This window comes from Magnolia sinica, chromosome 6, assembly GCF_029962835.1.
Source record: "Magnolia sinica isolate HGM2019 chromosome 6, MsV1, whole genome shotgun sequence".
NCBI lineage: Eukaryota > Viridiplantae > Streptophyta > Magnoliopsida > Magnoliales > Magnoliaceae > Magnolia > Magnolia sinica.
In genome coordinates this window covers 17,941,719-17,960,460 of record NC_080578.1, presented here as the reverse complement: position 1 = coordinate 17,960,460, position 18,742 = coordinate 17,941,719, and the positions used below count along the sequence as shown (strand labels likewise).

At 40.0% G+C, this 18,742-nt stretch overlaps 1 protein-coding gene across 1 annotated transcript in view; it reads left to right on the top strand.

Annotated features, from left to right (window-relative positions):
- LOC131248442 (BEACH domain-containing protein C2) overlaps nucleotides 1–18,742 on the top strand; it is a 95,998-nt gene that overhangs the window by 50,670 nt on the left and 26,586 nt on the right. Inside the window, exons 8-10 of the mRNA XM_058248724.1 lie at nucleotides 3,889–3,970; nucleotides 11,891–12,223; nucleotides 17,607–18,223. Of these exons, the coding sequence (XP_058104707.1) occupies nucleotides 3,889–3,970; nucleotides 11,891–12,223; nucleotides 17,607–18,223 (1,032 nt within the window). The remainder of the gene's footprint in view (nucleotides 1–3,888; nucleotides 3,971–11,890; nucleotides 12,224–17,606; nucleotides 18,224–18,742) is intronic.

Sequence of the window (18,742 nt, the reverse complement as noted above, 5' to 3'; positions counted from 1 at the left end):
CATTCAAGTTCGGGATGGCAGTGTCATAGACCAATGCAACCTTGTATGGTTTTTGATATCTTTAGTTGGAAATTTAAGCATATCAATAATTTCATATTAGACAATGTTCATCACATTGCTATTATCAATGATCGTATTACATAACCTACATGAACACTTTACTCGTGCACACAAAATAGTGATCCGCTGTCAGCCTTACACTTCCTCCGCAATGGTGCTAAGGAGGTGGCGTATGATGAGAGTGGAGCCTTCAACCTCAGCTTCGACCACAATTTCAGCAGGGGGGGGGGGGGTGGGGGGGGGTGGGGGGGGTCCTCTGGCTGTGATGCAGGCTTTACAAAAGGTTGTTCCATCTCAATATGCTCACCTTAATACTCATGGTCGTTCGAGTAGTAGGGGTCCACATTACCACAATAATGGAGTTTCTTGGCTTACATAAATTCATTAGACAAGTGTTCTCTTTATTTGCAACGCTAATAGTCAACATTCTGTTGTTCTCACCTAAGGGGAGGACAAGGATTAGGACATCAACCTCTAGTGTCATTTCTCTGCAGTGCTGGTTGCGTTTGGTATGAATTCTCTAGCGGAGAGTGCTGCAAAGGTTGTGGTTGCTTTACAAGTGGAGTTTGCATTTGTGGGCATAGCTAAAAAGGGTGTGAAGGTGGTTGGTAACCTGCGGCGGAGTCCAGTTAAGATGTGGATCCAGACCTTTCCTCACAAAAGGCTCCCCGATGAGAGAGTCAAGACCTCAAAGAGTCCTACCACAATTGTTGCTTAACTCACTGAGTCTTCCAATGAACATTGTCGACTAACTCGAAATCATACATGACCATCTCGTGCTAAATCTCTTGGCATAACCATGTCCGATAGTTGTTAGTTGTTACACAATTGGTCTTAAGCATACAACAAACAAAGAACTCATCGAACTTCTATATAGCCATCCACCAATAAAATTCATATGAACAAAAGGGGCTCCTAGAGAAGGGTATCCATGTAGTATAAAGGCAAATACTTACTTTCCAGCTTCTTTCTCATGTCAGCCCACTTGCTAATAGCAGGAGACCCATGATGAAATTGTTATCACCAATGCTTCATCACTAGATTCTTGTTGCGCCCTTCAACTTGACCTTGACAAAGGCCACTTGTTGTACATCTTCTGTGTCGTAACATGTAAAATAATCTTCAAGCAATGTAATCTAATCGACAAATGCCTTTGCATCAAGTCGGCCCGTGAAGTCCAAAACTTCAACTCATACTTTCTTAGTGATATTGTCTTTCTTGGGTGTCTCTATCGAAGTTTCATGGGCTCTCTCTGCAAAGAGCCATTGCATGAAATCATAAACAGACTCCCGATGACTAGTACCATTTTGATTCACCGAGATTTTTGGTTGGAACCTTGGTTACGGATTTGGGTTACTATTAGGATCTCTAATGGAATCAGGTTGCTCTCCATGTAGCTAACTGGTCAACATGTCTTCCAAATTGGCTACCCTTGTGATGATTTAATTGTGTTGTTGATAATTGGTAAGCCTCCCTTGATAGATACAACCACTACGGGTAGACATCATATCAAGGAGCGACGTCGACAAAGTAATGGACATAATAGGGTGGTTTCTGGTTTAGAATATAAGATGGTTAATGGGCTAAAATTTCTAGGCTTTAATGGGTTAGAACAAGGACTGCATTTGGTCTATTTAGTGAGTTGGATTTTGGGCTTTCGTTGGGCTGGGATAGCTGCGGGATTTGGAGTAGAATAGGGCTGGTTTTCAAGGCTTTTGATGGGCTGGATTTTTGGGTTTTTAATGACCTGAAATAAGGTTGGATTTGGATTGTTAATGGCTTAGATTATGGGCTTTTAATGGGCTGGATATGGATTGTTAATGGATTAGATTTTGGGCTTTTAATGGGTTGTAATGAGGGCTGGATTTTTGGACTGCAATAGGGTGGGTTTTCCAGGCTTCTAATGGGCTGGAATTGGGGGCTCGATTCAGGAGGGTATATGGCTACTGAAATTTTGCCAAAGTGTTCCCTTGTCAATTGCTTTGTAAAAGAATTAAAAAGGGGGGTGTTAGGTAGGAGGAATCAGTGTAATGAAGAGAATAAAGGAAAAGATGTAAATTTCTTTGATTAAAAACCTGAAAGTAGAATATTGAGATTGTTGTTGATCCAGGACTCCAATCCAGCCACATGTAGCACCTTCAAGCTAAGCATAAGAATTACAAATTAGACATACGAAGAATGAAGGTTCTTAATGTCATTGACAACTAATGACTTATTGTAAAAATGGAAAAGTAAATAAGAAAGATGCTTAATGGATAATGATGGGGACATCATGCGCACGCCCCCCACCCTACACACATATTCAAGGAGGAGGAGGGCCCCACTTTTGATCAGGATCGATGACGACATCTTTGGAGGGCCTCACAATTAGGGGCTGCGCTATGGGGCTTTGGAGTGGACCCGATCATTACATAGATTCTACCATCTGATCTCATGATTGTGGCCCACTACCTTAGATGATTTAGGATTTTGAGTTTTGACTATTCTCATTATTAGAAACATCATGAATGGCTTTAATTGCATAGATTAGTTATTATTTTATTTACTTTAGCTTTAAATATTAGTGTGCACATGGCGCAAGGGTAAAATTGTCTTTTGGGGTTTAAGGTTTTCTGATAAATAAGCAACCCCATGTAGGTATTGTCAGTGAAGTTTATGAACAAAAATTCTGCATTTTTTCTTCTTCTCTATCTCTTTGGGTTGAAGAATCGAATTGGGTGCGAAACCCTCCCTTCCTGGAAGGGCTAACTACCGTGGTGCGAACCCACAACCATCCCAAATCATCCCCACTTCATTACGCCCCACATCCATCATCCTCTACATCCCTTCCACCTTCAAATTCACCTTTTTTTTTTGTATCCAAGTTCTATCATATAACAGTGCACAGACAAATTTTTAGATTCTGGCCCATTTGAGGGGTTGAAACTTCAGCGAAGCACCACGCACAAATCGTGCATCGGATCGACACGAAATTTGGCATGGAGGCAATCCTACCCTAGCCGATCTCAGCTTAAGAGTCACTTTCCGAATTTGTGGGCCCCACACACGTGTGGACGAGTGGTCATGCACGTATGCCCAGGGCCAGCTGTTGTCCACGCACGTGGCTCATCCAGGTTTTATTTTTTCCTCTATTTTCCTCCTCTTTAGACTTAAATCCAGATCCTTAACCCTAAAGAATCCCAAATCCCAATTATCCCTAAATTTGAGCCCTAGATTTTCCCCCGAATTGAAACATGGTGAATCTCTTGAATTGGGGAATAATCCTTTGCAAGAATAGATGAATCTTACACTCCTTTGGGTTTATTTGGTTTATAATTTTATTTGATCCAGCCCTAAACTTGTGTAGGCTTGGACCCCCATAGATTCCCCTTTTTGAATATTTGATCGTATGTAGGATGTGGAATTTTGTGATTGTTTAAAATTGGTATAATCTAAAGCTTGAACTCTTGCATATCATATTTAATTTCATGTCTTACATCAGATAAAGAGATATTTAATGAAATTTTATTACATGGTTGGTTGATTGATTTTGCATAGTTAGCTACCTAATTAGGAGGCTTGGGCCTCTTTATTGATGGGCCAAATGTGGCCTTGGGCCTAGGCCTAATGGGTCTGGGCCTGGCCCATGGATCTTGGGCCCAATTTAGCCTGCATTAGATTTTGGAGCTGATTTGAAATTTTGTCTATGAACTGAATGAGTTTTTTTTTTTTTTTTTCTAATTCTAAATATTGAGGAATATTTCTCATCATTCCAAGAATTGCTTTCTAGCAATTCGTATGTCAATCCGCTAACTTATTTTGTTATTCTTCCCTTTTTAATGTCTAAAGGCGTGAAGAATCACTGTCTATCTTCAAGCGAAGGCTTTTGGGGGCCTTACTAGATTTTGCTGCTAAGGAACTTGAGGCCCAGGTAATTTTCATTTCTTAAGCCTTATATTTCCCTTATCAAATAAACATTTACACTCATAATTGCATTAATAGTGTTAGAGGTGTTTATTTTTGCTCCGATAATTTAAAACGGCAAAGTCCCATTTGTGCAGCTGGGCTAGCTCATGGTATGCCTTCGCAAATAATGTGAAGGAGTGGGGGTCTATGCAAGATTGAAACTGTTTGGGCACTCTAAAGAGTTACTCAACGATTTATGGGAATGGATGTTGTTCTTTTCACATGTGTCTTGATAGTTCTATAATCAATCATTACATGACATGGATGTTGTTGTATGTGTATTTGTCCATGTAACCAAAACATGCTCACAAGCAGTGATTTAAAATATCAATAATATTAGCCAGTACTATTGATATCACATGGGGCCGATACGATATACAGGGGGAGTTATTGAATTTCCCTGTATTGCACAAAATACTGCAATGCTACTAAAAACCTTGTATAAAATTCCCCCCATATCGTTGATACATGTGATACCTTGCAATTTGTACAATCGATACATAGCGATACATTCCCCACCAGGAAATTCAAAAAAAAAAAAAAAAAAATTCAAAAAAACCCACAAAAACTCCATTTTCTCCCAAATTTGTTTAGAGGAATCTGTTTTTATACTTGTGTTGTATGAGTTATGAATTATACGAACTCATTTTGGATATAATTGCATCACCTTTGTTAGATAGCTCATAGTTTAGGTCCTTGTCCATACTTGTTTTGTGATCTTTTGCCATGTCTCTTACAACATATTAGAAGAATTACATCATCTTCCTAATGTTTCCCTCAAACAGCGATACATTCCTCGATACATGCGATATTTCCCATGCAATATTCATATGTTTCCATATTGTGTGATACATGGATTGATACCGATATTTAAATCACTGGTCACAAGTCAATGGGGGACATGCAAACAAGGTTTAGACACGACAATACATTGTAGATATGCACACAGTTTTTTTTTTTTTTTTTAAAGACTATGCATTGAACGGGGAAGAATAGTACAGCAGGAAACATGCACACATAGTTATACGTTAATGAAAATTATGGCAGTTTCTAGATAATTCGTGCGAGTGTAGATTTCTCTTTAGAATGGAAGAGCAAGATTGGTGATGAGATAGATTGAGTGATGGTATTAGCAGAGTTCTTGGATCATTTTGAGAGCATGAAGAAGTCTCGAAAGGGACTGATCTGAGATTGGATGGCTGGATTAGTGGATAATATGTGGGGGACCCACAAGCCTACTCATGATTGGATCATTATTCAAGGAAGATATTTTAGGAATTTGAGTTCGATATCTTATTGTGTAAGTAATGTTTCAAGTATTTGGGTTTATCGTAAAGTGTCTATATTCATTGTTGAAATAAAGTGTCTAGGTTCATTGTAAAGTGTTTATACTCATTGGTTAAAATAGTGTCTAGATTCATTATTTAAAGTAAAGTGTCTAGGTTCACTGTTTAAAACAACGTGTCCAGGTTCAATGTTTAAAGTGTCTTGATTCTAGTTTTCCGTATATAAATATTTAGCCCTTGCTGGAAAGAAAGGACAGTGGAACTGTGTTGTTCTTTGCATATTAGACTTCTTAGCTTGGTTTCCTAGTGTGATAACCTTAGTGGTAGATCCTGTTTGGATGTGAAATCAACACCGATAAGGTGGTATTTACGTATCTTGCTTTTATCAAGTCTTTGGTTCTTATTATATTTCACATTAGGGAGTTGTGATTGTGTCTATTGGTATCAGAGCCTCTCAATCTTGATCCAACAAGGTTTAGATCAATTCTCTTGTCAATATGCCTTCCTACAAAGCAAGAGGTAGAGGTAGATGTGATGAAGGAGAAGCCAATCCCAATCAGCCCAGCCCACGTGATGTGAAAATTCCAGATTAAAGATACAAGTGGAGATCTTGGCCCAACGCAAGTGCATGGAATTGGCAGTTAGTCATGATGATTTCAATAATGAATCAAAGGGAGGAGACTTTTATAATGAGTTTTATGATAGATCGCTGGTTAGAGGACCTCGGTTGTAGAGTGGAGGTATACCCAAGAGGAGAGAGGACGAGAATTGGATATTCCATTAGACATTCTAGAGTATAGTATTAGTATGGAAGGGGAAGAGTTTTTGGATTGGTTGAATGTTGTGGAAAAGATTTTTTAATACAAAAAATTGGCCAATCATAAACGTTTGAAGTTGGTTGGGTGTTATCTTCTTCGGTTAAAGCAGGCTATGCAAGAGGCTTTGCCTGTCCATCCATTGTCGACAATTACAGAGGTTTACCAACGCGCATTTTTCGTTGAAAATTTCCAAAAGTGGACTTTTGGAAGGGCTGGATCATCGAGTTACTAGACTGACAAGGGGCTGGTTAGAGAGGGCAGTGGTACCAAAGGTGCAGGGTAGTACACTAGGGTTGAACGAGCTCAACTTGGGGCCAACTGCATGACTCCGGGTGGACGACATGGTGCCAAGATTGACGATAGAGGGAAAAGAATGGGTACTGTCTTCTGCTTCGAATGTGGATACATGGGCATATTTCATCCGAAACTAGAAAGAGGGAGGAGCACATTGTGAGAATTCCGCACACGGATGATGATGGTGATGGGGCAGCACATGGTGATGACTTGGATGATCCTTTTATAATGAAGAAGATGTGGATGACATTATTTGTGGAGATTTAGATCAGTCACTTGTGATCCGAATGAGTTTGTTAGCACCTAAGGCTTTGAAGGATGAGGACTGGTTAGGTACGGATATCTTAAATACTTGGTGTATGGTTAATTGACGTTGTTGCTGCATGATCATTGATGGAGGCAGTTGTGAAAATGTCATGGCCCATAAAGTGATCACCAAACTCCATATTCCTACATAGAAGCATCCTAAACCATATTTCCTTTCTTGGTTTAAGAAAGGTAATGGGGTAACAATTTCAGCCATCCACTTATTTTATTTTCGATAGGAGGAAAGTATCATGACAAAGTGTGATGCAATGTTGCCTTGATGGACATGTCCGACATCTTGTTGAGTAGACTGTGGCAGTTTGACCAGTGTTGTACATCATGGCCGGAAGAACACTTTCACTTTTTAGAAAGATAATGTGAAAGTTGGATTGGGTCTCACTAGAGAATGAATCCGTGATACTTAACTTATTGCGGGACGTGAATTTTCTTTGCATGGCATCATTTATAGTGGAGACGAAAGAGAGTGGGATAATATTTGCCGTGGTTGGGAAGGATACGATGAGTGGTATGGAAGTGTTGGATGTAATAAAGCCTATGATGAGGGAATTTGCAGATGTTTTTTATTGATGACTTTCCATCTTGGTGTCTAGTTTGCGCAATAGACTAGCTACCAGATGAGCCCAAAAGAGCATGAGGAGCTCAATCGGCAGGTTAGGGAGTTATTGATCATGGTTATATAGGTGAGGGCATGAGTACCTATGCCGTTTCAGCCAGCCAGCAAGCAACAGCTGCTTCAAAGCTGTGCGCGCTAGCGTGCTCATACGTTTTTCAGCTTGCTGGCTCATTCCAGGTTCGACAAATCATCGTATGTGTCTCTGCCTGGCCAAATGCGCCCTAACATCCATGGTTGGAGTCTTGGAGTTGCTATGGAATGAGATCCTTTGGCTTTCTCTCCTTTTTCTCTGTTTCATACTAAGCACATAGAAGTGGATTGCCACGGGAAAAAGTCTGCCCTCTTAACACCTAAGAAGGACGGATCATGGAGGATGTGCATGGAAAGTACGACCATCAATAATATTACAAAAAAATACAGATTCCAAATTCTAAGGTTAGACGGCATGCTTGATATGTTAATTGGTTGGTGCACGGGTGTTCTCTAAGATAGATTTGAGAAGCCTTTACCACCAAATTAGTATCGCCCCGAGGGATGAATAGAAAACAACATTTAAGACATGTGAATGGCTTTTTGAGTGGCTTGTCATGCAATTTGGTTTGTCAAATGCACCAAGCACTTTCATGCAGGTGATGAACCAAATGCTTGGACCATTCATTGGCAAGTTTGTTGTGGTTTACTTTGATGATATATTGGTTTACTTTGATGATTGATTGGGTGATTTCTTGGGTTATATGGTGTTGGGGTTAGAATTACAGTTGATAATGAGAAAGAGATGGCTCTTTGGGAATGGCCTACCCCTTCTAGCATGTAGGAAGTGTAGAGTTTCCATGTGTTGGTATCTTTCTATCGTCGATTCATAAGAAATTTTAGCACTATCATCACACCAATAACAGGTTGCGTTAAACAGGCTTTGTTTGTTTGGACAAAAGAAGCAAATGATAGCTTCAATGTGATAAAGAAGAATTTATCGGAAGCTCTGGCTTTGGCATTATTGGATTTCGAAAAGGTATTTCAAGTAGATAGGGATGTATTGCATGTCGGCATAAATATAGTGTTAAGCCAAAATGGAAGGCCTATTGCATATTTCAACGAGAAGCTCAATGAAGCTAGGATTCCGTATTCCACTTATGATATCGAATTTTATGCCATCATTCAGGCCCTACGACATTGGTGATATTATCTAATTCAGTGGGAGTTTGTCTTGTACTCTGATCATGATGCACTAAAATATATAAAAGGGAAATATAAAATGAACCACAAGCACAACAAGTGAATTTCTCAGTTGCAGGAATTCACATTCTCTTTGAAGAAAAAGTCCGATCCACGCAACAAGGTGGCTGATGCATTAAGTCTGAAGGTGGCATTATTGGCTACTTTACAGGTGCATGTAATTGGGTTTGATATATTCCTCGGGACGATCCTACTTTGGATAGATTTGGTCAGATATGTAGCAGGGATATCTGGGAGAGTGTCTTATGTAGGATGGGTTTCGATCAAGGGTAGAGGTGTACACGAGTCGGGCCGAGCCAAGCTTTTAGCAGCTCGTGCTCGACTCGTACAGCTTGAGTCTCAACTTGTGCTCAGCTTGGCTCGGCCTTCGAGCTTAGAACAGCAGCTCATGCTCGGCTCAGCCAGTAGCTCGATCCAGTTCGACCCGAGTTCGAGCTGAGTTTTCGAGTTGAGTGGTCGCTGGTCGGATGGGTTCGTCCAACAAACCAGATGTTCGTCCGACTGTACTAGAGCCACCCGACCAGTGGTCGCTAGTCAGATGGGCTTCCGCTTCTCAGACGAACACTACTCGCCGAAAAAAATGGAGAGAGGGGAGGAGAGGACTCACTTTGGGAGAGGAGGTCGTCCAGACAAATGCTGGAAGGAGGAATTTCGCCGGGCGGTGGAGAACAACGAGAGTATTGGGCGAACAGATAGCCAATTTGGGCGAAAGGGAGGGAGAAATGGGTTAGGGTCGGGCGATTTGGCCGCTGGATGCTCGCTGGGTTAGGGTTGGGCGAAATGGGTTAGGTTCGGGTGAATAAGGGTTTTTTTTAAAAGCCCTTATATATGTACTTAAAACTCCATCTGAGTCAAGTTTGAGCCGAGTCGAGCTAGGTCTAGCTCGGACTCGACTCGAAATGTTCTGAGCTCCCAAAAAATGGCTCGACTCGGTTCGAACACAGTTTCAATCCGAGTCAAGTCAAGCTTTTTCGAGTCGAGTCGAGCGAGTTACCAAGCTAACTCTGCTCGTATAGAGCTCTAATCAAGGGGTGTGCTATGCATCCCAAATTACTCCCTTTACGAGTGGATCATATTTAGGTGCTTTGGTGGGTCACTTTAGTCATGACAAGATAATAGCGTTATGGGAACAAGATTATTTTTTGCCCAGATTATGTCAAGAAGTGACTCAATTCATGGAACGTTGTCATATTTGCTAGATGGCTAAAGGTCAAGCTTAAAATTCTAGCATTTAGACTCCACTCACTGTTCCTAAGCCACCATGGGAGATGTCGCATGGATTTCGTATTGGGTCTTCCACGGATCCAATGAGGTACGGACAATGTTTTGTGGTTGTTGACAGGTTCTCTAAAGTGGCACACTTCATTCCTAGTAAGAAGACTTCAGGTGCTTCATATGTGGCCAGCCTTTATTTCTAAGAGGTGACTCAATTGCATAGTCTGCCAAAGATCATTACTTCCAATAGAGGTAGCAAATTCGTGGGCCACTTTTAGTGCACTTTATGGAGGAGATTGGGGACAAACCTATGCTCCAACACTGCCTATCACCCACGTATAGATAAAAAGACTGAAGTTGTTAACAGCAGCCTAGGCAACTTGTTTCATAATTTGGTGGGCCATCGCCCAAGATGGTGGGACAACATGCAAAATTCACCTACAACAACTTGCTCAATAGGTCCACACAGATGAGCCCTTTTGAGATTGCATAAGGGTTATTCCAACTAATATTTTGGACTTTGTACCAATCCAAAAGCCTAGAATAATGAACGAGGGTGTTGAAGATATGGCTTGGAACATTCAAGCAATGCATAACGAAATGTGAACACAATTGCGAGCTAACAATGCCATGTATAAGGAAGCCGCAGATCTAGCTGCAGGTTGATGATTTTCGAGGAGGGAGACTTGCCGTGGGCACTTATAACAAGCTTTAAATAAAGAAGATTGGGCCTTGTCATATTTTAAAAGAAATCAATGACAATGCGTACAAGGTGAAGCTGCCCAAAGATGTGAAGACTTCTGCTTTTTCAACATAGAAGATTCACACCCTAAAAGGGAGAGCAACCGACTGTTGAAGTGCTAGAGGAGGACAAAGAGAACTAGAAGTCAAGTTCTTTTCAGGAAGGGGAGACTGATGATGAGATAGATCGAGTGATGACATTAGTGGAGGAGTTCTTGAGTCATTTTAAGAGCAACAAGAAGGCTCGAAAGATTCCTATTTGAGCTTGGACGGCTGGATTGGTGGATCATCTACATTGAGGACTCACAAGCCTACCCATGATTGGATCATTATTCAAGGAAGATATTTTAGGAATTTGTGTTAGGTATCTTATTGGGTAATTAATGTTTTAACTGTTTTGGTTCATTGTAAAGTGTCCAGATTCATATTTTTTTTGAATGAAGTGTCAAGGTTCGTTGTAAAGTGCCTAGATTTATTGTTTAAAATAAAGTGTCTAGGTTCATTGTTTAAAGTATCTAAATTCTATTTTTCCATCTATAAGTATGTGACCCTTGCTTGGAAAGAAAGGACAGTTGAATTTGTGTAGTTCTTTGCATATTAAAGAATTTTTAGCTTGGTTCCTAGTATGAGAGCCTTGTTGGTAAAGTCAGTTGGGATGTGAAAGTCAGTTGGGATGTGAAATCAACACCAGTAATGTGATATTTTGCGTATCTTCTTGTCTTAACTCTTTGGTTTTTGTTATATTTCACATTGGGGAGTTGTGACTGCGTTAGAGGGTCAATCTCGAGAGACAGGGGATGCTTTGAAGATCACATCAGAGATGCTTCAAAACATTATTGTTAGAATATGAATACACCAAACTGAAAAATACATTCACGTTTTTACTGATATCAGTATCAATAAATGTCTGTTGTTTTTGTTCGATGCATGTCTAACACAACATTTCCTTTTTGGAAACAGACTACTTTTTAATATTGAAATATGTTTATAACATTATTCTTGACTTCATAAACAGGCAATTGCTTGGAATCCTTCATGTCTCTTAATCAACATTTTCCTTTCACTGACATCGTGACTGGGCTCTATTTCCATTATTGTTTCTAAAATTCAGGTTGATGCTTTCAAATATCAGAACTTAACATCAAGTATTTCAATTTTTTAATCAAGTCTCACATGGTTTCTGTGTCTCTGCAGTTGATTAATCTATCATGCCAATCGTGTAATCCTCTTGTGCTCGTATTTATTGGCTTAAAGTTAGGAACTGCCTACAAACGTATATGTTAACCCAGTTGATATGCCATCCTGCTGTTATGCCTTTTGCTTGAGTTAGTTTCAATACCTTCTGTTATTTGCTGCAGACTCAAATTATTGCTGTAGCTACTGCTGCTGTTGCGGCTAAGGGTTCCTCTCCAGAAGATGCTAAAGCAGAACTAGAGTCTACTACTCATCTTTATTTGGCTCTGGCAGATAATGCCGTTGTGATTCTGATGCTTGTAGAGGATCATTTACGGTTTCAAAGCCAACATTGTGTTGCTTCACATTCTACGGGTTGTCCGGGATCTCCAACTTCAGTTCCTTCATCCACTATTAGCCTGTCAAATTCATTAGGCAAAGCTATGGGAGAGTCAATGGAAACTGTTAGCTCTCGAAGAACATCACTATCTAGTGATTCTGGGAATCTCTCTCTTGATGTATGTACATTGCTATACCTGCATATATTTTACTGTCAGCTTGTGCTTGATGAGTTCCAGATTAACTTATTTGCAGATATTTGTGCTGGTGTTGTACTTGCTGTTGCTGCTTTAAAAAACATAAACATATAGTTAGATCTTCCTAATCTTTCACACTTATCTATGCTTGCAACTTGCAACTATTACTTGCATGCAAATCAAGTTTCCTGGTTAAGTCTGCCAATATTCTCATGCCAATTTTTTTTCATTTGATTCTTCCAAAATGATTTATCTGACTAGATGTTGTCCTCTACTTCTAAAAATATAATAAATAAATAAATAATAAAATAAAACAAAAAGAAAGATCGTTTCGCATGCAGCTTCTTGGGGTTTGCATGTGAGCAATCCACTAGAACCTCACATCTGATTTCAGCCACTCTTTTAGTCTCATGTGCTTTCCTCGTATGGGAAAAGTGATGCAACCTTAATTGTTATCTTTTGAAATAAGAATATTTCCCTATTTTTTTCCAAGACTGGTGCTATTTCATGTGGCATTGAGAAAAACTCACAGATAAAACTTTCAATTGTTCTGTTGTTCAACTTCCTTCACACCACTTTATTGTGTGTCGAACATCTACCCCATCAGTCAGATGCACCATTCCATGGTAGGCAATAGGCTTAAAAATCAAGTCAATCCATGACTTGGGTGGGCCACACCACATACAACAGTTAAGAGGGGTTACCCTCCCATTAAATCATTCATAATCATTTATTGGGCCCACCGACATGTGGTTCCCAAATCCAAACCATCCATTGTGTCTCCCACTTGGATGAGGGGTCAGATCAAGTTTCAACCGCATCCGAAACTCAGGTGGGCCCCACCAAGTGCTTTTATATGTTTTAGGCATGTCTTCACATGGTTTTAGATGGTATGGCCTACCTGAGTTCCGTATACGGCTGATTTTTGGGATATCCCATAACCTAAAGGGGACCCATCAAATGCACAATGTTGATGTTTGACACACATCACGATGGGGCCCACACAGCTCGATCTCATGGGAAGTTCCCATGAGGTCGACCTTATAGTACCATTTCCCATATATATGCATATATATACATAGATACATACATACATACATACATATATAGAGAGAGAGTCATGCTCACTTAGGCAAGTTTGCACACGTGTCATGGGCCCAAAATCCAAATAATCCATGTGATGCGGGACCCAATGAAACCCCTAGGGCTCAACTTTCTACCTAAACCAAAACTCTGGTGGGTCATAGCAAAGAGAGAGGCAAATCAAGGGAGGAAATTGTTTCCTTTTGCCATGGCCCACCAAAGTTTTGGATCAAGGTAAAAGTTGGGCCCTAGGGATTTCATGGGGTGACGCATCACATAGACCGTTCAGATTTTGGGCTCATATCACGTGAGATGAGTTCTCAACAAGTTCTCACGAGTTATCATGAGAACTGGTGCGCGGGAGAGCATTTCACTATATATATAGGGAAAAGGTACTATTCGGTCGACCTCATGGGAAGCTTCCCGTGAGGTTGAGCTTTATGGGCCCCAATGTGACGTGTGACAAACATCCATCCCATTAATTAGATGCACCCTTCCATAATGTGCCATGGGCCTTAAAATCAGGCCAATCCATGAATCAGGTGGGCCACACCACAGAAACCAGTTGAGAGTGGATGCTAGCCCATTGAAACCTTCCTGATTATATATAGGGCCCAATGAGATGTAGTTTAGACATCCAGCATATCCATTGTGTGTGTCCCACATGGATGAGTGGTCACACCAAATTTTAGACCATTCCAAAACTCAGATGGGCCCCACCAAGTGCTTTTAGATGTTTTAGGCATGATTTCCCATGGTTTCAGATGGTCTGACCCACCTGAGTTCCAAATACAACTGATTTTTAACACATACCATAACCTAGAGGGGAGTTACCAAATGCATGGTGTGGATGTCCATCACACAACATGGTGGGGCCCATAGAGCTCAACCTCATGGGAAGCTCCCATGAGGTCGACCTCTGGTACCATTTTGGTCCATTATAAACGAGCATGCTGTACACCATGAATCATGGTTTTAACAAATGCATTTTGGTGAATTATATTCTGATAATGTATATAAGAAACATGCTATTGTATCACATTTTTAGAAATGCGATACAAAGCCCTTTGTTGCATTTCTTATAGTTGTATCTCTCTTAGATGTCTGGTATACATATTGATGCAACTCAAAGTGCCGTGATCTTTTATATGGAGGATCATATATATTTTTTTCTTTTTTGTGTGTATGTTTGCATTTCTAAATATAGTACTCCAATTTCGTAAGTCATAGCTGTAGGTAATCAATATAGATGCAAATCATTAAGTTATTATTGACCATGATGTCACGATCGAATCTCGAGAAAGAAAGAGAGGAGAAAGAGGGAAGAAGAGAGGAAAGGAGGAAAAAGAAAGAAAGAAGGAGATAGAGAGCTCAGGGAAACAAGTCAAGTGTTAGCCTCCAATGGCCAACACACTTATATTAATATGATGTAAAGATATGATACTCTAGAGGGTTACAAATATAGCCTACATGTATATAATTCCCTACATTTCCCACAAACTAGAGCTATGGATATCAATCATGCCCAGCTTGGAACACATGAAGCAGATGATGCCGACCAATCCCTTTGGTTAAAAAATTAGCAAGTTGATCATCAGATTTTTTTTATATGACATGAAAATATCCTTCAATGCCACCTTTGTTAAAGTGATAAACACCCTTGATATACATTGATACACCACACTCTGATAGCTTAAGCTTTTGGAGTAAATGGTTGTTTGACATGGTATCAAAGTGGAAGGTCCTATGTTCGAATCTCAAGAGCAGCAAATATGCCTCGCAAATTTATTATTCTCCCACGGGGGGTCAAGAAAAATCAAGTCCGGCCCAAGGACCGGGAAATCAAGCCCGGCCTATTTATGGTGTGAGCATCCCTCCACCCTCGTCAGTATGTTCTTGCGGGGGGGTGTTGAAGTGATAAAGTCCCTTGATATACATTGATACACTACACTGTGACAACTTAAGCTTTTGGAGTAAATGGTTGTTTGAGCCCGGCCTATTTATGGTGTGTGTCCCTCCACCCTCGTCAGTATTTTCCCGTGCAGAATTCCCACGCCGCACGTGCGGGGGGGTGTTAAAGTGATAAAATCCCTTGATATACATTGATACACCACACTCTGATAGCTTAAGCTTTTGGAGTAAATGGTTGTTTGACAACCTTTTCATAGATAAAATAGCAATAAACCTCAATATTCCTAGTGTGAGCTCATGACAAACTGAGTTAAACGAAATGTGGATAGCTGCAAGATTATCACAACGAAAAGTCAACAAGAAAAGAAACTGGAAGACCTAACTCAGTGAACAAGGTCTTCAACCAAAGAAGTTCACATACATCATGAGCCATAGCCAGAAGTTCAGCTTCAGCACCAAAACGGGCCACAACTGAGTATGCCTGAGGTGACCACAATGAGTGCAAACTAGTTTATTCTGCTCATCACAAATTTCTTGGGCCTCGACATAGGTCATTACAACCATGGCCCATACTATAGCCACTAGGTCCAAATCACTCACCTCTAGCAAACCTCCTTTTACGATTGTCTATTCAACTTTGTTTACTACAACTACCAATCACAGTACTAGGTAGAGTAGATTTATTATGAGAACCAGAAGCAGTATCAAACATCACTTTTCGACAACTTTCTTCTCGTTGAAGCAAAGAGAAGCTGCCTCAAGAGGAATAGCCTGAGCCTCTCATCTGAGAACTTAGAACATATAGTCTTGTAGTCGGAATTAAGTCCAGCAAGAAGGTTAAAGATTTGTTGCATCTCAATCTCATCTTGGCAGTCCTGAGCACAACAATAACGGATTTGGAATCACTCATGTTAACCGAAAAACATGAGCTACATTCTTTTCTTTAGAGTAGGTAGCTGTAAAAAAGTTCAAAATCTCTTTCGCAATTTCATAGTGCATGAAAGTTTCAACAATTTCATCCTTCATTGTGTGAAGTAACCACCCCATTATCATCATATTGTCAGCTTCCCAACCTGCATGAGTAGGATTGGACTTCTCAAGTTTTGTAATGGTCCCATCTAAATATCCTAGTTTCCTCCGACCTTCAATGAAATATGGGTCGATTTGGACCATGTTACATAGTTTTCACCATCAAACTTGATAGTGGTAATATGCCACCTTAGATTATCACTCATCCTAGGTGCATTGTTCCACTTGCATATTATTGAATAACTTAAGGTATCACTCAAAAGTGAAGTACCCTCCATATTGCAGTAGACACTCTTAACTACTTGAAGCCATACAAACACAGAATCAAGATCCCCACACCTAGTCACACATAGGTGTGGACACAACCCTAACACACCGCTGTACCTCTTGTATTAGAAAGCACTTGAAAAATCAACAGAAAAAGGCCCAAAAGGGTTTTACAGCAACTATCTTCCACAAAAAATTCCCCGCTAATTTCTTGTTTCCAAAGGCTGCACTGAGTCAACCAACCCAAATCAATATGGAAAAGCTCCACACACACACACACACACACACACACACACACACAAAAAAAAGATACTAGCAAAAACACAAATACGAATTTCCCCTTTTTATTTTTGGTAAAACACCATAAAAACTTACCAAAAATACATGGAAAAATGACCATAATTCATCGAAATCATCCTCTTTCAGATCCTGTATTTTTCTTTCTCACTGGGCCATCTAACTGTGCATTGCTGACAAGACCTGTACGGATTGATGATGTCAGTAGGGGATCAATGCTTTGATACCAAGTGGAAAGGAGTAGAAAGGAGAGAAGATAAAGAAAGAAAGACTGAAAGAGAGGAGAAAGAGGGAAGAAGAAAGAAAGGAGAAAGAGAGAGTTATGGGCAACAAGTGTTAACCCCAATGACTAATAACTTATATTGGTATGAAATAAAGATATGCTACTCCACAAGATTACAAATATAGCCTACACACATACACACATATTTATATAGTTTTGTACAGTGTGATGTATATTTTCTTCTAGTAGATAGGACGTTGTAATGTGTTATTCACTAGTGGTGAAGAAGTATTATTGACTTATATATTGTTGATATGCATGAATAAAAAAAGATGGTTATCTTTGCATTCTTCCCAAACCCATATGTTCATGAACTTCTCTATGCATAATTTAAAAAATCATCCAATTCAGGAAACGAGTTATTTCATTCATTTTATTTGAAAATCAAGCCAGACCTTCTTTGGCAAAATCCTTTCATATTTTTATGCCGTTGCATCTTTACATTTCTATTTGATTCTTTCTTACACTAGTTTCAACTATTTTGCTTCAAATCAGCCTCTTGCTCCCATGGGTGATGCAAATGGGCAAATTTCTGCAGCAATGATGGAGCGTCTTACTGCTGCTGCAGCAGCAGAGCCCTATGAATCTGTTCGATGTGCTTTTGTCTCATATGGTAGCTGTGCCATAGATGTAGCTGAAGGTTGGAAGTATAGGAGCCAAATGTGGTATGGAGTTGGCCTTCCCTCAAAAACTACAGCTTTCGGTGGAGGTGGTAGTGGTTGGGAATCATGGAATTCTACTTTGGAGAAGGATTCAAATGGAAACTGGATTGAACTGCCTTTAGTAAAGAAGTCAGTTGCCATGCTACAGGTCTTGCTGTTAGATGAGTGCAGAGGTGGTGATGTTCTAGGCACTGGAGGATCCAACACTACAGCAGGAGGAATTACAACACTTCAGCAGTTATTGGACAGTGATCAACCATTTTTTTGCATGCTTCGGATGGTACTTGTTTCAATGAGGGAAGAGGACTATGGTGAAGATGACATTTTTATGAGGAATGTAAGCGTCAAGGAAGGCATATCTGAAGGATTACACCAAGCAGGCAACATGATGCCATTAGATGATAATAGCTGCTCATCAACAAGGAAGCCACGTTCAGCTTTACTATGGAGGTATGTCTTCTTGCCTTTTGTATCCAGTATATGTTTTCTAATTTATTGTGTTTTTTACCTGTAAACTAAATATCTTTGAAACTCTTGATAGCAGTCCATTTCTAGCGCTATGAATGAGCTTTTATGATACAGGTCGTGAAAAGTCTTTCCAGGAAAAAAATGGAAAACTTTCTACACAGTTAAACTTTTCAAACCTGTCTTCAATGCAGTTTTATCATTTCTTTGAGGTTTTAGATCAGGAAAGTGGTTGGCAGTCTTGCATATTGTCAGCCTCCCACCCTGTTCGACAGCCAATTGGTCACCGGTAATCCTATAGGACTACAATTTGTGTGGACTACCAAACCTAGGCTCCTTAGCAATTACTTTCATATGTTAAACAGTGTCTTATGATCAGTTGAGTCTATAGGAACGCCCTATTGAAGTGTATCATGATATACTCCTTTGTTGTGCATCCCATATAATATCATCCTTTTCTGTTTTCATATTTCTTAGTTACATTTTCTCATGCACTAAGCAATT